Source organism: Macaca mulatta, chromosome 15 (assembly GCF_049350105.2).
Source record: "Macaca mulatta isolate MMU2019108-1 chromosome 15, T2T-MMU8v2.0, whole genome shotgun sequence".
NCBI lineage: Eukaryota > Metazoa > Chordata > Mammalia > Primates > Cercopithecidae > Macaca > Macaca mulatta.
Window position 1 is genome coordinate 19,576,528 of NC_133420.1, and position 20,745 is coordinate 19,597,272.

Here is a 20,745-nt window from a genome sequence, read left to right on the forward strand (position 1 = left end):
CTCCATCCCTACACCCCTCCATCCCTGAACCCCTCCATCCTTCCATCCCTGCATCCCTCCATCCCTGCACCCCTCCATTTCTCCATCTCCACACCCTTCCTTTGCTGTACCCCTCCATTCTCCATCCCTGCACCCCTCCATCCCCCATCCCTGTACCCTTACGTCCTCCATCCCTCGATCCCTGCATTCCTCCATCGCACATCCCTCCATGCCTCTGTTCTCTGCATCCCTCCACCGCAGTATCCCTGCACCTCTTCATCCCTCCATTCCTGCATCCCTCTATTTTTCCATCCCTCCATTCCTGTATCCCTGTACCCTCCATCCTCCATCCCAGCATCCCTCCATCCCTGCTCCCCACTCTCACTTCCCTTCCCTTCCCTTCCCTTCCCTTCCCTTCACACACAGGCTTTTCCTGCCATCCTCACACCCTGCCCAGGGTTACCTGATACCTTTCCAGCTGCACACGGAGGCTGACTCACCTCTCTCTTTCTCAGTCCCAAAGTCCCGAAAGAGAGCATCTGATGTGGCCAGCTCGTGACAAGGCGTCCACCTTCTGTCCATGACATGGAGGCCAGGGGAGGATCTCACTGCTGAGGACCCCACCGTGTGCTCCCAGACCTTTTGAATGTTCCTCCTGCTCAGCCCAGTGACTGCGGGCTGTGGCTCCTCCCTTCAGCCTCCCCTCGAGGTCCTGGTCTTACTTAGGAGGCCCCGGATGTAGATCCGGCCCCAGCCACCAGGCATTGCCCCTTTTCCTGGCTCCACACACTCAGGAATGAAGTTTCCTTCTGTTTCTCCTCTTGCAAAAGGAGATCTGGTTGGCAGCTAAACCGCGCTGGGAACAGGGGCCTGAGTCCTGGACCAGGGCTCTTTCCCCGGGGCTGCTGCAGTTGGGGAGGAGCCTACATCCTCCTCCCCCGAGTGCTCACCTTGATGAAAGGGTCCAGGACTGTGCTAACCAGACCTGACAGGCTGGAGAATGGCCAGTCAGACTGAGGCCACCGCGGGACACCACTTAGGCCCAACTTCTCCCCGCGAGTATCTCTCTCCCTAGAGGTAACAACTCTGCCTCAGTTTCCCCAATGTTTCTCCGTCACACCTCTTGGCGTGTTTTCCCATAGCCACCAGAGGGCGCCAGAGCCCCGCCAAGCCGCGTAGGAGATGGAAACAAGGCCTGCTGCTGCCACCTCGCGGCCAATTCCAGGAATGAATCTCGGCACCCTCATTACCCAGCGACTCTGTCCATCTGTATGAAAATGGGCTTAGCTGTAACGGTCCGAAGATGAGTGGCTAGGAAGAAACATACCTCTTGAGGATGGGGACAGTGGCTCATCCCTGTAAGCCCGGCACTTCAGGAGGCTGAGGTGGGAGGGTCACCTGAGCCCAGGAGTTTGAGGCTGCAGTGAGGTATGACTGCCCCACTGCACTCCAGCCTGAGAAACAAAGTGAGACCCTCTCAAAAAAAAAAAAAAAAAAAAAAAAAAAAAAAAAAAAAGGAGAAGGAGAAAGAAGAAGAAAGAAGAAATGCCTCTTCTTAGGAATGGGCTCCAAGCCAGGATTCCATGCCCCATTAGTGCCATCCTCAGGTCACAGCATGGTCTCTGTGGTCTGTTTTTCTCTCTTTGTTTAAAAAAATAGAGGCCAAGAAAAAAAAAAAAAAAGAGGCCAGGGAGGTTGCAGTGAGCCAAGATTGTACCACTGCACTCCAGTCTGGGCAACAGAGCAAGACTCCATCTCAAAATAAATAAATAAATAAATAAATAAATAAAGGCCAGGAGCGGTGGTTCATGCCTGTAATCCCAGCACTTTGGGAGCTGAGGCGGGTGGATCACTTGAGGTCAGGAGTTTGAGAGCAGCCTAGCCAACATGGCGAAACCCTGTGTCTACTAAAAATACAAAAATTAGGCAGGTGTGGTGGTGGATGCCTGTAATCCCAGCTACTCGGGAGACTGAGGCAGGAGAATCGCTTGAATCCGGGAGATGGAGGCTGCAGTGAGCCGAGATTGTGCCACTGTACTCCAGCCTGGGCGACAGAGGGATACTTCATCTCTAAACAAATAAATAATAAAAAATAGAGACAGGGCCGGGCGTGGTGGCTCAAGCCTGTAATCCCAGCACTTTGGGAGGCCGAGACGGGCGGATCACGAGGCCAGGAGATCGAGAGACGATCCCGGCTAACACGGTGAAACCCCGTCTCTACTAAAAAATACAAAAAAACTAGCCGGGCGAGGTGGCGGGCGCCTGTAGTCCCAGCTACTCGGGAGGCTGAGGCAGGAGAACGGCGTAAACCCGGGAGGCGGAGCTTGCAGTGAGCTGAGATCCGGCCACTGCACTCCAGCCTGGGTGACAGAGCAAGACTCCGTCTCAAAAAAAAAAAAAAAAAAATAGAGACAGGTTCTTGTTATGTTGGCCAGGTTGGTCTTAACTTCCTGGCCTCAAGCAATCCTTCCTCCGTGGCCTCCCAAAGTGCTAGGATTACAGGTGTGAGCCACCATTCACGGTTCCCTGTGGTCTTGATGGCTTCAGAAGACCTGAGTTCAGGACCTGGCCACTGCCCACTGTGCCCTGGGGCAAGCCCCATCCCGACTGGGAAATGGCATCCGTAAACCTCCGATACGCAGAGGGCGTGTTTTTATGAAGCTGGTAGGGTCTGCTGTCTGTTCTCAGAACACACGCCCTGCTGTGTTCCCCACTGGCTCCAAGAGCTCAAGGTCAAGGACTCCAGGAAGTAAGAATGGAAAGAGTCCTGAGAACAGCAAGCTCCCTCCTCCCTGGGGAGAGTGAGCTCATGGGGAGGGTGCTGGTTTGCTTTTGTGTGTCTGTTCATTTTTTTTTTTTTTTTTAGACAGGGTCTTGCTCTGTTGTCCAGGCTGGAGTACAGGGGCAGGATCATGGCTCACTACAGCCTTGAACTCCTAGGCTCAAGTGATCCACCCACCTCAGCCTCCTGAATAACTGGGACTATGGGCATGTGCCACCATGCCTGGAGAATTTTTTTTTAATGTTTTGAAGATATAGAGTCTCACTGTGTTGCCCAGGCTGGTCTCCAACTCATGGGCTCAAGTGATCCTCCGGCCTCAGCCTCCCAAGTAGCTAGGACCACAGGTGTGTGCCACCACGCTGGCTAACTTTTGTATTTTTTGTAGAGATGGGGTCTTACTATGTTGCCCAAGCTGGTCTCCAACTCCTGGGTTCAAGCGATCTGCCTGCCTTAGCCTCCTAAAGTGCTGGGATTACAGGAGTGAGCCACGGCTCCCAGCCATTTGTGGTGTTTGAAGTCACCAAGTGTGTGGTTATTGGTCACAGCTGCCCCAGGACACCAATACCTAGATTTAAGCCAGGTGTAGTCAGGGAAGAGCAACAGCGATGGGGCATGTGGTGATCTGGGAAGTCCCAGGGTTTCCAGTCCGTGCCAGTGTCCTCATCTGTAAGATGGGGTGGGAGGCTGGGCTCTTCAGTTCAGTTAAGGGTGCCCCGTACTGTCTAGCATGGGTGGGGCCCGCTCCACCAATCATCAGCCTCAACAGCTGCCATGGGAGATAACGGCTCCTCCTGGGCCACGGGGCTGTGCTGGTGGGTGATAGCAAATGACCAAGAGAGCCATGTCCTGCGGCTGTTCCCTGGCCAGCCCCTGAGTTCGGAGGAGCTGAGAGCAGGAGACCTAGGTTTATCTTGCCCTTTGGGGAACTGGGGCAGGCCTGGGGCCCTCCCTGGCCTCAGTTTACCCATCTGCAGGATGGAGGTTCTATCATAGCATGCCCTCCCTGCTGCCCCCTCCTGGCCAGCCCAGGCCATGCGGCCTGCTGCTGCTGCTGCTGCTGTAGGGAGCAAGGTCCGCACCTGGGCGGGCTGGGCCCAGCACACCCGCCCCACCTGTTCCCACCCTTCCCCTACTTTCCAACGCACTCAGACCGGTGAAATCTGGACTAGGGCGGCACAGGGCGAGCCCCAGGTGAGAACAGGGCTTCCGTATCAACAGAGCTGGTTTGAATCTGTTTCACATTGACCCTTTATGTGAACGAGAACAGTCGCTTCCCCCGCGAGCTGTCAGAAGGCGTCGTGCCTGTCTTGCTAGTGAGGAAACGGAGGCTCAGAGAGGCAGAAGATTTGCCCAAGATCACACCGCCGGGACCCAGGATTCAAGCGCAGGCCTGCCCCATGTTTCCCAGGCTCTCTGTGGCCTCCTGGCTGCAAGGAGGCAGCCAGGGACCAGGTGCTACCCTTCTGAGGTGAGGCAGAGTGCCCGTCCCTTGGGCACGTCTAACTTGGTGAAGGTCCCGCGGGTGGGTTGTGGCATGATTCCAGCTTGCAGGGTCTGGTGTGGGCAGCAGCTCTCTGCCTTCCCCCCAGTTCCTGGTGGGCAGCCCCAGCAGAGCCCACCCCAGCTTCACTCCCCTACGTGCCGCCTGCCAGTTGGGGTCCGCTGCATCCTAGGTCCTGGGCAAGTCCCCTCCCCTCCTAAACCTTAGTTTCCTTGTCTGTGAAATGGGGACCTGGCGGCAGTGGCACTTCCTACACCTGCTGATTGCTAAGTAAAGTCCTGCGTGGGCAGTGCCCCCGCGAGGAGGACCCACCAGACCACACGGCTCAAGTGGCTCTGGATTTCCTCGCAGGTGCCTGAGATCCCAGGCCCGAGAGGATTAAGGCGGGATTACTGACTGAATGCCGGAGGAATTAGGGCAGCTGGGAGATGAAGCCGTTAGGCCCGGCTGCATCCCATTTCCTGCCTCGTTTCAAGTCAATGTTCCAACAGCGCTGCCTGGCTCGTCTTGCTCTCATCCAATGGACAAGCACACAGGCTCAGAGAGGGGGCGTGACTTGCCCAAGGTCACTCAGCTTGGATGCTGTGGAACAGGGACACCCACTGTCCCAGTCTGTTTATGGGAAGCCGCTCTGCAGCTGTCCTGACCCACCACGTGCCCCACCGCTGTTTCCTTGCCTTGACCCCTTGTTGCCTGGACCAGGGTGGCACAGCTCCAGGCTCTTGGGCCCCTCGCGGAGGACAGGAACCTGTGACTGTGTCCCCAAAGACCTGAGTGACTGAGGGGGCCCCACAGAGCTTGGGCTTCCTGGAGGACGAGGAGGGATCTGCTAGCCACCTGCACCACCCCGGCCCCAGGGCTCCCCTGGAGCTACCATGCCAGCCGGACTCAGGTGGGTCTGTAGGAGCACCGTGCCTCTAGTCAGACTTTGAGATGTGCCCCCTGCTCCCACCGTGCCCTCCCCTGCCCAGGACTCTGGTTGTAAACCCTGACTAAGGGGATTTTATCTCCACCAGGGGCCCAGTAGGTGGGAAGTGGCTTAAATAATGCAGGTTTATAATCTCACTAGAGGTCAGAGGAGTCTGAAATGGGCCTCATGGGGCTAAAATCAAGGTGTCTGCAGGGCCGTGTTCCTTCTGGAGGTTCCAGGGGAGGAAAGGGAGGATCCAGTCTGTGCCTTTCCAGCTTCTAGAGGCTGCCTGCGTTCCTTGGTTCGTGGCCCCTTCCCCCACCTTCAAGACAGCAGCGGAGACCTGAGTCCTTCTTATGCCATCTCTCTGTTCTCTCTCCTGCCTCCTCCTCCACACTGGAGGACCCTTGTGATCACACTGGCCCCCCAGTGACCCAGGATAATCCATCTCCCTGTTTGAAGGTCAGCTGATTAGCAACCTTCATTCCATCTGCCTCCTTCATTCTCCCGGCCACGTAATGGGATTCACAGCTTCCAGGGATTAGGACACGGACATCTTGTGGTGGGGGCATAATTCTGTCGACAACACCAAGAAACACTTGGATGTTAAGCATTCACTGAACACTGTTCAGGCTCCAGGTGCTGGGAGCAGCAGTGAACAAAGCCAACAGACACCTCCACCCTCAAGGAGTTCACGTTCATGGGCGAGGGAACAGATGAAACCCAGCAATGAAAATAAGTAGTGTAATGACTTGAAAAGTGCAGGGGAGAAAGAGAAGACGGATGGAGAATGACACCTGGCCCCTTCTCTATTTCTTTTTTTTTTTTTTTCCACTCTTGTTTCCCAGGCTGGAGGGCAATGGTGTGATCTCAGCTCACTGCAACCTCCGCCTCCCGGCTTTGATGATTCTCCTGCCTCAGCCTCTCGAGTAGCTGGGATTATAGGTGTGCACCACCACGCCCAGCTAATTTTTTTTTTTTTTTTTTTAAAGTAGAGACAGGGTTTTGCCATGTTGGCCATGCTGGTCTTGAACTCCTGACCTCAGGCGATCCACCCGCCTCGGCCTCCCAAAGTGCTGGGATTACAGGCATGAGCCACCGTGCCTGGCCTCGCTTCTCTATTTCTAAGGTGACCCAAATTTCTTTACTGCTTTCTGGCAAATCCACCTCTGGCTGGGGGTAGGCTGGTGACGCAGGGCTTGAAGGCCACATGGGGACTTTTGTCTTCTGGTGAGAAAGGAAATACTAGAGGGTTTTTGCTTCCCTTTTTAAAAAATTCAGATATGGCCAGGCTGAATTCTCCAAAATGATTGGCATTTTACCTTGTGCTAGCAGAGTCTGAGGAGTGTAGCTGCTCCCAGATTCTCATCAAACTACAGTGCTGACATCTTTAGTTCTAGTCCTTCTAGTGTGTACGCACTGGTATCTTTTTTTTTTTTTTTTTTTTTTTTTTTTGGAGACGGAGTCTCGCTCTGTCGCCCAGGCTGGAGTGCAGTGGCCGGATCTCAGCTCACTGCAAGTTCCGCCTCCCGGGTTCACGCCATTATCCTGCCTCAGCCTCCCGAGTAGCTGGGACTACAGGCGCCCGCCACCTCGCCCGGCTAGTTTTTTGTATTTTTTAGTAGAGACGGGGTTTCACCGTGTTAGCCAGGATGGTCTCGATCTCCTGACCTCGTGATCTGCCCGTCTCGGCCTCCCAAAGTGCTGGGATTACAGGCGTGAGCCACCGCGCCCGGCCGCACTGGTATCTTATTAAATGCTTTTAACTGTTTTGGTAGAGATGGGGCCTTGCTGTATTGCATAGTCTGGTCTTGAACACCTGGCCTCAAGTGATCTCCAGCCTCACCCTCCTGAAGTGCTGGGATTACAGGTGTGAGCCACTGCTCTGGGCCTCATTCAATGTTTTGCTTGTCCCTGACAAGTAATGGAGTTAAGCTCTTTTTCACGTTTATTGGCCATTAAGTCATCTTGCTTTTGGAAATGCCAGTTGTTGGCTGGGCGCGGTGGCTCACGCCTGTAATCCCAGCACTTTGGGAGGCCGAGACGGGCGGATCACGAGGTCAGGAGATCGAGACCATCCTGGCTAGCACAGTGAAACCCCGTCTCTACTAAAAAATACAAAAAAACTAGCCGGGCGAGGTGGCGGGCGCCTGTAGTCCCAGTTACTCGGGAGGCTGAGGCAGGAGAATGGCGTGAACCTGGGAGGCGGAGCTTGCAGTGAGCTGAGATCCGGCCACTGTACTCCAGCCTGGGCGACAGAGCGAGACTCCGTCTCAAAAAAAAAAAAAAAAAAAAAAAGGAAATGCCAGTTGTTAACTGGCTTGTCCTCTTCTTTTTGCGTTAAGACACTTAATACATGCTGGATACAGATCCTCTGTTAGATTACATGTACTGCAAACATTTTCTCCTAGCCTGTGGCTTGTCTTTTTCGTTTTTTTTTTTTTTTTTTTTTTTGAGATGGAGTCTCGCTGTCACCCAGGTTCAGTGGCGTGATCTTGGCTCACTACAACCTCTGCCTCCCAGGTTCAAGCGATTCTCCTGCCTCAGACTCCCAAGTAGCTGGGATTACAAGTGAATACCACCACGCCTGGCTAATTTTTGTATTTTTAGTAGAGATGGGGTTTTGCCACGTTGGCCAGGCTGGTCTTGAACTCCCGACCTCAGGTGATGCGCCCACCTTGGTCTCCCAAAGTGCTGGGATTACAGGCGTGAACCACCGTGCCTGGCCAGCTTCTCTATTCATTGGAGGATTTGAGTGACATGAACAACTAAGGTTTTCTTTTTTTGAGACAGAGTCTTACTCTGTCACCCAGGCTGGAGTGCAGTGGTGTGATCTCAGCTCACCACAACCTCTGCCTCCTAGGTTCAAGCCATTCTCCTGCCTCAGCCTCCAGGGTAGCTGGGATTATAGGCACCTGTCACCACGCCTGGTTATCCACTTAGGTTTTTGAAGGGCCCCTCGGGCTTGGGGTGGAGAGTGAAGGGAAGCAGGGGGAAGTTTAGGTCTTGCAGTCGTCCAGGTGAGACATGACACTGCCTGTGACCGGTGGCAGGGGTGGAGGTTGGGAGAAGTGGCCAGAGAGCAGATCTATTTTGTGGGTGAGGCTGACGGTATTTGCTGGACTGCCCTGGAACCAGAGGGAAGTACAGAGTCAGGTTGACTACAAGGTGTTTGGCTTAAGTTCATAGAAGAAAGGAGTTGCCATTTGCTGGCATGAGGAAAATGGAGAAGCAGATTTTGGGAGGAAAATGAAGGGTTTGGCTTCTGACTCGCTGAACTGGATGTGCTGTTTAAGTGGATATGGATTTCACAGTTGTACTGATGAAGCTGGAATTGGTTCAAGTATAAAAGGAGGGTCATCTAAATATAGATATTGAAGGTAATCCTCAGTGAGATGAGGTTACTGAGAGGGTGTGGGGAGGCAGGAGCGGGGTGAGGCTGGGAGGGGCAGCTGGGGGGAGGGGAGAGAAGCCCAGCGATGTCCTTGGTGTCTCTGTGAAGATGGCACTTCTGGCGGAGGGACAGACACCCCCCCCGCCTGAGACAGGCTGAGGAACAACCCTACAGCAACTCAGGGCACTGGTGACTTTGTCAGAGCACCCCAAATCGAACAAACACCCACTAAAGAGGGAGTGCCTCTAAGAAGCCGAAAGGGGGCGCCACCCAGGCTCCAGAGGGGAAAACTTTGCACTCATTTTCTAACATGTCAACAACCCTGGACCACACAGGGTCCGGGGTGTCAGAAAAATACTGGCTCTGTGATCAGCTTTGAAACAACTTTATTAGAAGGCTGCTTTAAATGACAACTTCCAACTTCCATTTCTTTCTTAATTTGCTTTTTGACGATTCCAGTTATAACTATATATGTTCATATATAACAATAATTTTTGCATTGATCTTTGCATCCTATTGAAGAGTGAAGATTTCCTCATCAGGTCATTCTGGTGGAATGGAAGTGCAACTGTGACGTCGCCAGTTGGCCAGCATTGTTAAGCAAGGGCGGCAGAAGGCTGGGAGGGAGGGAGCCAGCCCCCCACCCTCTCCTCCAGCCCCCGCCCACCACAGATTCACAGTGAGAGGCACCTCACTGCCTTGACATTCAGAAAGTGTGAAATAAAGAAACCCTCGCAGTGCAGGAAATAACTGGATTCCACCTTCAAGGTTATTGAGGTTCCTCCCTCTCTCTCCAGGCCCCTAGTCAAACCCTGAAATCCTAAGGCTTAGGGAAAGCCCTTCCCCAACCTGCCAAAGGAAAGGACCCAGGGCTGCCTTCTGGCCGCTTTTCTGCCTTCAGTCCCATAAGGAATTTCTCTGGACAGACGTGATTGCGGCGGCCCAAGGTCCCCCTTCTTCTTCTCTTCCCACCCCACTGGGTGGGCTTGGAAAGGTACAATCAACCATGAACATAAATATGAATAAAAAATGAACTTGAAAATGACAAGCTATTAATTAAACAAATCTATAAAAATAGTTAGGACATAACTCTGTTCAAATAAATACAAAATAAATAGGTTCCAAGCAGTGACACGAGTGGAATGTGAGGCTGGTCCCGCTGCGCCCCCGCTGGGGTTGGACAGGAACCCCCAGGGCGTCAGAACAGACTCTGAGCAGTCAGCCAAGCTCCCTGCTCCCTCGCCTTCCTCTGGAAGCACAGAAGTCGCTCATTTGTCTGGCTGGTCTTTCTGGACAAAACCCTTTTCCCAACAATGCATAATTAAGGCCTCCAACACCTTTTCCTTCCCTTGCCAGAACACGCCAACGCTCTGCCCTTCGCCCTCAAACACGGCGCTCCACTGCCCTCGTGCCACGGTGGGGACAGTGAGTTTGGTTCTGAGGTGGTGCCCATCCTGACGGGGCCTGGGCCGGCTCAGAGCACCATAAGCCCCAGCACTTGCCTTCTGTGCAGCCAGGCCAGGCAGCCCGAGCCCCATGCACTCCCATGCATGCCCAGGAGTCCCAGCCATCAGCAGGGCTCAGATGCCAGTGAGCGCCAAGGCCAGACCCTTTCCTCTTCCTTGCACAGCCAAGTTGGCGTCGATGCTTTAGGTTGGGAAGTCAGGCCTGGGAGGCCACGTGACCTCACCTTTCACCATGGACTACGGGGTTGGATGAGGGGGTGGGATGTGGGCTGTAGCCCTCCTCCCACCTTATTACATCAGCTGAGAGGCAGGAAGCAGAGGGCACAGGGAGATGCACGGCAGGCCAGAGGGCAGGGGCCGTGGCCAGCAGCTGAAATGGAAGAACGAAGCCGGCCTCCAAGCTCGCTATTGGCAGGCACTGCAGAAAATGTCCTGTCCCTACACATGTGAGCCTGGAGCCCGCTGACCCTGGACCCTAAGGAATGCCTGTGGTCTTCCCTGGAACCAGCAGGAGGGTCTGCTGGGGTCAGCAGGACAAGCCCTGGGCCTGCCAGCTCTCCCCACCCTCCCTGGGGTGCATCTAGGGTTTTCACAGCTTGGCTCGAGTCAGCTTAGTGTCGGCACATTCACAGAATGAGATGGCTGCATACCCCGGGCTGCGGCCCAGGATCAGCGAGTCCACGGCGGGGCCGCCCTCCCCCCGTCACCGCGACTGCACGCCCAGGGTGATCTTCAGGTTCTCGTAGACCACGTAGCTGATGCTCACGGCTGGGATGACCTTCATGAAGTTGGGGGCCAGCCCCCTGTACAGCCCGAAGGCCCCCTCGGTCCGCAGGATCTGTTTGAAGAGGCTGCTCATGGTCACCTCTGGAGCGCCTTCAATGGAGGCTGCAGGAGGGAGGCCACCAGTCAGATGCTTCTCTCCGCACCCTCCGAACTCCCAGGGGACTGCCCAGGGCCAGCCTTACCTTGTGCCTGCATCCGGGTCCTAACTAGGGCCAGGGGGTAGCTGGCCAGCTGGCCACAGGTACTGGACATGGTGCCACAGGCCAGGAGCACAAACACACCGGGGTCCGCACTGTTCACTGCATAGCGCTGCAGCCAGGCATTCTTGAGCGTCTAGAAGGGGAAGGGAGCATGGGATAAGCCCCAGGAAGGGCTAGCGAGGCAGCAAGAAACAGGGGGCTGTTACTGGGTCCTCAGGCCACTGGAACCCAACTGCCGGGCCCGGGGCCTGGCTGGACTCCTAGCCTGGCTGTCCTGTTTCTGCTGTCACTGGGAATTCCAGGACAAGGTAGAGGGAACACCGCCTACCCCACACAGAAGGGCTGACTTCTGGGGTCTGTCTGGAGTGTGCTGGGGCCTGCAAGCCCCTAGGGGCCACCCTGCTCTGGGGATCTGCCTGCTGAGCCCCTGGGGACGCAGAGCCTGGACGCAGGGTCACAGGGGCTGCCAGAGGCAGGCAGGATGAAGGAAAGCTTGCAATAAACACAGGAGCCGGAAGGAGACGCAGTCTTTGATGCAGTGTCCTGCACTAGGCATGCGTCCGTCAAGGAGAGAGACAGCAGGCGGAGGTGTGCTGGGAGGGGGTTTCTAAACCTGTCCGGCTTGGGCCGGGGCCTCAGCCCTCTTGGGCCTCACCTCATAGACTGCGAGGTCGATGCCGGCATAGGGGATGATGCCCAGCATGTTGGGGACATAGCCTTTGTAGAAGGCGGCCACCCCCTCTCTGGCCAGGATCCTCCTGGCGCAGTCCAGCATTCCTGAGTACTGGCCTGTTTTCCGCAGTGCCATCCGGGTCTTCAGGACCTGCACAACAGGAGCGGCGGGAAGCGTGAGCACAGCCTGCACCTCTCCCCAGTCCCGTGCCCACTGCCCGGCCCAGGACCCAGGTGGCCCCTCACCTCCATTGGGTAGATGCTGCTCTGGGCGATCGCCCCTGCCAAGGACCCTGCCACAAGCCTCTCGTGAATCCTCAGAGTCTCCTGGTCACTACCAACAAGGCGCTTGATCTAGAACCAGGAGCAAACAAACCACCCGATATACCCAGAGGTTGAGGCACCTGCTGCTGCCCCTCCCTTCCTCCTGGAGCCAGGCAGTCTCAGCTGAGCCCTGGAGTCCCTGGCACATTTTATGCTGCCCAGAAATGTAAGGAACTGGTGGCTAGCCCGGGCCTCCCGCCTCGCCCTGCTGTCCCTGGGGTACCATGGCTGGCTCCAAGTGTCAGGGAGCTCAGTCCAGGGAAAGCCAGCAAGTCCAGACAGTGAATAGCCACTGGCTGGTGACCCTCCCTGAGGAGCTGGGTCCTCACCTGCTCATAGGCCATGAATTTGATGGCTGATTCGGGGGCAATTTTGAGGACATTGATGCCATTGCCCCGCCAGAGTGACCTGGCCCCTCCTTCTCGAATCATCTGAGTGAAGCCGCCAATGATGCCCATGTTGTTGCTGCGCGAGGCATGGACCTGGGAGGGAGGACCAAGCAGTTAGATGGACCCGGGGGGGCCATAGGCTGCCTCACCCGGCCAAGAGCCTCTGCTGGCCAACTGGCTGTGGCCAAAGCGAAGGCTCTTTCTTCTGTGAGTTTTGAAGATGAGCTTGGAATCACAAGACCAAAGTAACCCAACACGGCTCAGTGAGGTTCAGCTCCATTGTACTGGGTATCTATTGGTTGCCAGCCTTGTCCTGAACATCTCCATAAAGATGACTTAAAAAAAAAAATCAAGGTCGGGTGCGGTGGCTCATGCCTGTAATCCCAGCTCTTTGGGAGGCCAAAGCAGGTGGATCATTTGAGGTCAGGAGTTCGAGACCAGTCTGGCCAACATGGTGAAAGCCCGTCTCTACTAAAAATACAAAAGTTAGCCAGGCGTGGTGGCAGGCACCTGTAATCCCAGCTACTTGGGAGGCTAAGGCACGGAGAACTGCTTGAACCCAGGAGGTGGAGGTTGCAGTGAGCCGAGATCGTGTCCCTGTACTCCAGCCTGGGTGACAGAGTGAGACTCTATCTTAGAGGGGGAAAAAAAAAAAAAAAGGTTGGGCTTGGTGGCTTACACCTGTAATCCCAGAACTTTGGGAGGCTGAGGTGGGTGGATCACATGATGTGAGGAGTTCCAGACCAGCCTGGCCAACATGGAGAAATCTCATCTCTACTAAAAATACAAAAATTAGCCAGGGGTGGTAGCGTGTGGGTGTAATCCCAGATACTAGGGAGGCTGAGGTGGTAGAATTGCTTGAACCCAGTGGGGGAGGCTGCAGTGAGCCGAGATCACACTACTGCACTCTAGCCTGGGCAACCGAGAAAGACTGTCTCAAAAAAAAAATAACAATAATAATAATTTTTTTAAATCGAATTTTTCATTATAAAAAAACCTTAAAACATATTAAAACAATGATCAAACCACAGCCAACCTCTCTCCTGCTGCCCCACCCATGCTGGTTTAAAGGCACATCCCAGGCATTTGATTTCACCCAAGGCCTGCTTTCAATCTCTACAACATTCCTGACAATTCTGCTAAAAAAACAAAACGATGAGGCAGTTGTTCAAGCCCCTGTTTTCACAGAGGAGGGGAAGTCCTGCGAGGGAAAGGGGTTTGCTCAAGGCCACAAGAGGAAGGGAGGCCGCTGTGGTGGTGCCCTGGGCAGAGTCCAAGCCCAAGGCACTCTGCCCTGAACCACCTGCTTCCTTTGTCTCCGTGCGACACAGGGAGGCCCAGCAAGGCAGGCGGGGGAAGGAAAGGAGGCAGCTTGTCCAAGCTGGGCTCCTGGCACAAGAAGTACTAGGTACGAGCAAGGGGATAGGTGGTGGCCAGTCACCATGCAGACATCAAAGTCCACCAGTGTTGTCGTGTGCGTTTCACAATTCTGCCTTGACATCAGCCCAGCTTATCTCTGCTGTGTGGACATGGATTTGCGTACCTGGCCAAGGTAATGGTGTGGCTTCCCACTGGCATCTAGGTCAGGTGAGGCTCTGCTGACCCCACTGTGGGGTAACGTACACAAGACGTGCTTACAGAAATTGGTTCCTGCCTCACCCCAGTCTCGGTAGCTTCACCTGTCCACATTATGCCCCTGTAATGTGATGCCTCAGATAAAATTAGATCCGCTCTGCACAAAATGTCACCTAGAGTGACATTTTGGTACCCCCTGTCTGAGCAATAATTCCAGTCTAATTTATTGGGGTTAGAAAAGTCTGGGCCCAAAACAGGCACCAGCCAGAGAAAGGGAAAACTAGCCAAGCAGCATCCCCCAAGTGGAAACTGGCCCCTCCAGGGCTCTGGGGCCTTTTCCCTACATACCTGCATGAGCACCTTGAGCCTGTCCAGGGGGGCCGTGCAGGTTCTGGATACGGCCCCTGCCCCACCTCCTGCCACCAGGTGTCTCCACCACATCCCCGTCTGCCTCTCCTCCACTGTGAACTCATCGGGGACCGTCAGATTCTCACCCACATCAAAGATCTGTGAGGAAAGATGGCATAAGCCTGACTCAGGACCCTCGGGGCAAGGCTGCTGGCACCTGTCGCCTTCTACCCTCCAGCATGGCTCCAGGCCAGGGACCACAGGACAGGGAGAAGGCCAACGATCCTGGGTGGGAAGTGGACTGGGGCCTTCCCCTTCACTCTGAAGGTAGCAGAGTTCTCACCCCAGCTGGGGGCCTGGAGAGAACCTCAGCTGAACACAGCCGGAAGGTGCCAGGTACAAAACCATTCACCGGCCCTTTGCAAAGCTTCCAGGGAGCTCCTTAAGAACAGCTCACAGGCCTGTGTGAGATCGCCAGGCTGGCTGCACTGAAGGGATCAAGCTGGGGTAAGAGCCGTCTGAAACCTCATGTGTAACCAGATCACGCTGGCAGAACATTATGCAAGGCCTCAGCAAACACGAGGGCTCGCTCCCTGCGTAACCTCTCTCCGGGTGGCATCCGGGCTGATTAGAGCCACCTCTGCTCTGATCCCAGGGCTAAAGGCCAGAGCTCTGGGACAGCTGCTCCCACCCCTGGAGGTGTCCACTTAATTTCACCCAATAAGCCCTGGTCTGGCACTGTGAGAGGCAGGTGAGGAGCCCCTCTGGCCTCTCCTCCTGGAGGGGACTGTCCAGGGGGACAGGACTGCACACCAGGACTCAGAGAGGGCCATGCCAAGCGTGAGGGGCTCAGGGCCAGAGACCAATACAGACTCACATTTCCGAACATGAAACCACAGGGGGCAGCGGTGAAAGGGCAGCAAGTGTGTGCCCGTGGGGACACCTCACAGCTCTGCCTAGGTGCTCTCTGTAGAGTAGCTGCTGCCTCGGCCCCCTCCCACCAGGGGGAAGGGTCATACCAGCTTTGGCAGAACAGGCAGCATCATGGGAAGGGTGTCTGAAGTGGCCCATGAGCAGGAGCACGTGGGGACGGAGGGTGTTCCTGGAAGACGACCCCCGTGTGTGTGAACAATGGGGCTGTTCAGGCGGCCAGTGGCCAGAACAGGGGGAACATGCGGACAGCTCTACTCTCCCTCTCTGAGTCCTGCTGTGCAGTCCTGTCCCCCTGGACCATCCGCTCCAGGAGGGGAGGCCAGAGGTGCTCCTCACCTGGCAGAAGAGGGGACAATCTCCTGTGGAGGAGGCGGCGGCTGGAAAGCCCTAGCTGCACTCTGGGATGGGGACAACTGGGTGACTCGGGGCCAGGCCCTGGGAGCAGGTGAGGGCCCCGGGTGTGTGGGGCTCACCGTGGAATGCTTCCAATAGAGGATGATCTCAGGGATGTTTTCCACGGGGTGCAGGAGGTGGTAGTCTCTCCACTCGTTCCAGTCGATAGTCATCGTGCCGTTTTTATCCATGCTGCGAGACAGAGGCGAGGCTGCCCACCTGCCCATCCGCCAGCTGCGTCCCCCCACCTCCCAGCGAGCCGAGGGCAGGCACCTCGGATGCCCAGAAACCACACGAGGCGCCTCTGCCCCCAGGTGAAAGAGCAGGGGGTTGCACACCCCACTCAGCACAACAATGGCAATATAATGGCCCACAAGAACCCCGTTCTGATCAGGCATGGAAGTCAAGGGAGGCAGTCACGAGCGACACGGATACTTACTAGGTGACAGGGCCCCAGAAATGGCCCGTTCGTATTCTGACAGACAGACAAAGGATGCGGAGGAGAGAGGAGAAACAACACGCATAAGTGCTCGGAGCCATGTTAGTGAAGCAAGCACACACCCAGAGACGTGGGCACGGCACGGCACGAGACGAGCCCCACAGCAGCTGAGCCCGGGGCTGCTGTCCCCGAGGACCAGCCAGCGTTCGGTCCACAGGGTTTTGGGAAGGTCCAGCCAGGACAGACGGCAACTCCCAGGGCTGTTCCGTGAGATTTCCTGGCAGCCACCCCTCACCAGGGAGCTATCTTGTGGGGCAGCGCCTCTGACTAAATTGTTAAGTGCAAGTTACTAGCATGGGGAAGAAATTCACCTGGGATGGAGGCTGCAGTGTGAGCCCCCTGCCCTGCCCCCACCACACACAGGTGCTCTTTGCTGGCCTTTTACCTACTTGAACCACCTCCAAATTAGTTTTCCCTTCATGGGAAATGCTGGCCGATGGGCAGCATTCCAGGTGATCTGTGATTCTTCAAATGAAAGCTGGCCTGCAACGCTGGGGGAGGGGCTGGCCTCCCGCAGGGGTTACTTATTCATCCTTTCTTTTCTTTTTCTTTTTTTTTGAGACAGAGTCTCGATCAGTCACCCAGGCTGGAGTGCAGTGGCGCCATCTCGGCTCACTGCAAGCTCCGCCTCCCGGGTTCACGCCATTCTCCTGCCTCAGCCTCCTGAGTAGCTGGGACTACAGGTGCCCGCCTCCACGCCCTGCTAATTTTTTTGTATTTTTAGTAGAGACGGGGTTTCACTGTGTTAGCCAGGATGATCTCGATCTCCTGACCTCGTGATCTGCCCGCCTCGGCCTCCCAAAGTGCTGGGATTACAGGCGTGAGCCACTGTGCCTGGCCTACTTATTCATCCTTTCAAACCACGAGAAGGCCAAGTTCAGAGAAACAGGGTCAGCATAGGGAATGGCATCGCAGGGTTAGTCTCAGAGCCTTCCTTTCATCACACTTAAACCAAACACAGAGGCTGGCTGAGCACTCACCTCTTGAGAATTTTTTCTGCCTGCTGTTCAGATATCTTGACTCCCAAGTCCCGCAGGGACTGCATGATCTCCTGTGCGTCGATGCGTCCTACAAGAAAAGAGGCCATGAGCGGAGCCAGGCGCACAGGGAGGCCCAAGGCTGGACCGGCTGCAGCTCTGAAGGCAACACTTACCATCATTCTTTTTGTCCAAACTCTTAAACACCAGCCTCAGTTTCTTCTCATGATCTTGGAGATAATGGACAAATTCTTCAAAGTCTAGCTGCCCATCAAGGTCCTTATCTCCAGCTTGTACAATTTTCTAGAAAAGAAAAGTAAGGTTTTGTCTTTTGGCTCCTGGACCAGCCTTTCCTTGTCCCTTGTGGGGCCCCGTCCCCAGGCAATGACTGCACTAATCCGTGAGCAGAGCTGGCCCCAAGGACCCAAGATGCTTCTGCTCCACTCCCAGAGCCACTATGGCAATTGACTCACATGCCAGAGCCACCACCTAGAGCCCCAAGTGCTGGCCAGAACCCAGGCAAGCGCCAATCTTGTCTCCCTCCCAAGCAGAGAGGAAACGAGCAGCCCAGGAAGAGCCCTCTGGACAGAGGCCAACAGGGACAGCTGGGCACTTTGTCAGTCTGAAGACCGGCGTGCCGCACAGCCAGGGTGAGCAGTGTGGCTCTGCTGCAGTGCCATCCCTGGGTCCCTGGACCCAGGCTTCAACCACACATGCTCCCTGGTGAGACGTGGGGATGGCCATGGAGTTTTTTCCGACAGGAATTCTGCAGCTCGCTGTTTCCCTCCTAAAACTGGCATTGGTCCAAGAAGAATTTGGTGGGCAGGGTGAAAATCGGGGGCAGAGCCAGACTCTGCCACAGCACCCGAGGCCGGGGAAGTATAAGGAGCCAAGGGCATGTGTATGATGGTACTGCCAGTCCTTGCTCTCAGGGAAGCCAGGTGATAGAGCCGCCCTGGCTCTGTCAGTCTGTCACTGAAAAGCACTTTAGTGTCCCAAGAAGGCTTTGAGAGACTGTTCCTTGGCAATGAGGTTCCAAAAGTAATCCCTCCACCCCTACCTCCCAGGAGGTGGGCTTTGTTCAGCAGTTGTTAATGGTTGTGGATGCCCAGCAACTGGGACTGTGCCATGACAGCGCACATTTCCCCAGCACCTAGCGCGGGCCACAGGGCGTGCTAAATGCTTTACTTTTAGCAACCCACTAACCCCTCGCAAACAGCTCTAGGAGGTAGGAAATGTTATTTCCCCCATTTTACAGAGAAGGAAACAGGAGTTCCGAGAGGCTAAACATTTACACAAGGCCAGACAGCTAGGGAAGTGGTGGGCGGGATGCAAGTCGGGCCGTGGTCCTCCCAAGCCGCCTCCCTGCAGATCCTGCCACCACCCTCAAAGCTAACCTCCAGAACATGGGGGATGAAAGTGAGTCACCCCAACTCAGCAACGCCCTGAATCCAGAACCCAAAACTGGAACCGAGACTCTCCCAAGGAAGATGGTACAGTCTTCCTGTGTCCCCCGGCTTTCTCACTGGGAGAAATCAACGGACAGCCAGCTGGAGTCTGGAACTGGATGGCCCACTGGCTAGCTCACATCCTCAAAGGATCACCACCGCACCTCTCTCTTAGACACATTACTGATGGTGCCTTGTGATTCCTCAGCTGCCAAGGGTGCCAGGGGCAGGGAGGCCTGAACAGATACCCCATGACAGATACCCCATGACCTGGCGTGCTCAAAAGGCTAATGCGAGGGGTGTGGCTGGAATGTGGGACAGATGCTGGTACATATTTTATCTTCTATCTGAGGTTACATTTAACTTCCTGTGGACATCTGTGCTCTCAGCCAAGAGTGACATAAATCACCTATACAGTGACTGCTCCAGATCTCTAACAGGAATGGAAATAGAGTGGACAAGCCATTTAGGCAGCAGGTGAACATCAGGCATGGAGCCCTCTGGGACCCAGCCACCTGCACTGCTGCCAGGGTGAGCCACATGCCTCCCTGGGGTGGGTGCTGTCGCACAGACACCCAGAGCAGAGGGTGTGCTCACCGCAGCTGGCTTCAACGCATTCTCAAAGTGCTTGCTTCTGCCTCACGGGGCCTGAGTCTCCTTCTGTCTCCTTCCTTGGATCTGCAAATCCCCCTCGGTGCACAGTGGGCACTGGGGGTAGCAGGGAAACTGATTAACAGAGAAGCCGAGGAGGCAAGGGGCCTCCAGACTCTGCAGCTCGGCTTCCCCACCTTCAGGGCGGACACAGGCCCTGCTCCACAGGGATGTCTAAGGGTCGAGAAGGTGGGAGGCTCCCTCACCCCCACACCAGGGATGGGCAGCTCCCCCACCAGCACCCTCAACTCCTGGGCCTCCCTGCCTTCTCCTTCCTTGCACTATGGCCTGGCCCCCCAGACCCCTTTCTGGCTCTGTACTTCTCAGGAACACCCGCCTCATTCCAGCAAAAGGAATTTCCTTTCTGAAAGTCCATTTCTCACAACAGCCTTCGCTAGAATTCCAGCCTTCCCGGGAAGTCACGTGAAAACCAGTCACTACTGTGACGTACACGTGCCGGCCATAGCCACATGACAATGGGAAAAAACTCCTACATTTCAGACATTTTTTCCTCTCGGTGGGGGATGGTTCATGCATGCTCAGCCATTCACTCAACAGATACCACTTGAACGCGCCTCTCCCTTCCGCATGGTCACCCCACAGACCTGCTTCCACTGGCGGTAGGTGGAGAACTCCTGGGAGGGGATGAAGACGCTGAGCTTGAAGATGGACTTCAGCTCGGCAGGGAGCCCCTTGGACTCGAAGTACTGGAACTCGGTCTGGGCCTCCCCGATGACCGGCACGTACAGGCACAGACAGAGCATGTTGGCAGCCTGCTGGGTGCTCCACTGCCCTCACCACTGGGAGCAAGTTCCCTAAATGCTGCCGGTCCCAGGGAAACTTGCATAAGACAAGCCCGGCCTCAGCTGTCATTGGCTGCTTAAGCCCTGCCCTTTTACTTAATTGAAAAAAAGAAAAAAACCCTCCCACGGCAAGTCCTGCCAACAGCCAATGAACACAGAGCCCGGGGGAGAAGGTGGCATCGGGTTGCTCAAGTGAGAGGCACAAAGATGAGGGTTGACGTCACCGCTCCCTCCCTGCAGTTAACTCTTGGAGAAGAGGCCGGGTGGCGCGTTCTGCCTGCCTGGGTACCAGGTACAGAGCCCAAACGAACCTTCACCCTCTGGCTCTGGCTGCCAACCCCTCCAAATGAACAAACAGCTTATGGCCTGTCACACGTGTCACACAACACACGTGTCACACAACACAACAGTTTTCTCTTTTTAGTAAATCATTCCCAACTGAAAAATCAGTAGATGGAGACAGAGCTGATTGCCACACAAAACGGGCCCAGTTCAGCTGTGAGGACAGGAGGCTGAGGGGTGGCTGAGAGCCAGGTGCCCAGTCACCCTGGAAAGTGGACCCCACCATGGGCCTGTGTATCCCACAGGGGAGCTGCCCTGGCCACACACGGCTCCAGGCACAGTTCTAGCTGGCTCCTGCTCCAGGGACCTGCAGCCCTCCACAGCCCACATTGCATTGAAACCTCTTCCAGGCCATTCTGCAGTGTGAGCACCA

The 20,745-nt window shown here is 55.4% G+C and overlaps 1 protein-coding gene and 1 long non-coding RNA gene across 7 annotated transcripts in view; one reads left to right on the forward strand and one right to left on the reverse strand.

The window, feature by feature from the left end:
* The first annotated feature begins 5,016 nt into the window (after positions 1-5,016).
* On the forward strand, positions 5,017-9,236 carry LOC144335052 (uncharacterized). Its single transcript, XR_013405488.1, has 2 exons — positions 5,017-5,154; positions 9,089-9,236. It is a non-coding gene; the product is annotated as an uncharacterized LOC144335052 (long non-coding RNA).
* SLC25A25 (solute carrier family 25 member 25) overlaps positions 8,936-20,745 on the reverse strand; it is a 44,632-nt gene continuing 32,822 nt past the window's right edge. For 2 of the 6 annotated variants that reach the window (XM_015116756.3, XM_015116758.3), the window contains exons 2-11: positions 17,305-17,431; positions 17,132-17,219; positions 16,092-16,127; positions 15,733-15,844; positions 14,327-14,485; positions 12,344-12,496; positions 11,937-12,044; positions 11,674-11,841; positions 11,001-11,151; positions 8,936-10,920 (exon numbers count right to left, since the gene is read on the reverse strand). In XM_015116756.3, the coding sequence (XP_014972242.1) occupies positions 10,736-10,920; positions 11,001-11,151; positions 11,674-11,841; positions 11,937-12,044; positions 12,344-12,496; positions 14,327-14,485; positions 15,733-15,844; positions 16,092-16,127; positions 17,132-17,219; positions 17,305-17,431 (1,287 nt within the window). In that variant the 3' untranslated portion in view covers positions 8,936-10,735. Of the gene's footprint in view, positions 10,921-11,000; positions 11,152-11,673; positions 11,842-11,936; positions 12,045-12,343; positions 12,497-14,326; positions 14,486-15,732; positions 15,845-16,091; positions 16,128-17,131; positions 17,220-17,304; positions 17,432-19,832; positions 20,018-20,745 lie in introns of those variants that run through there. The other 4 variants (XM_015116757.3, XM_015116759.3, XM_015116760.3 and 1 more) reach the window with 3 other exon arrangements.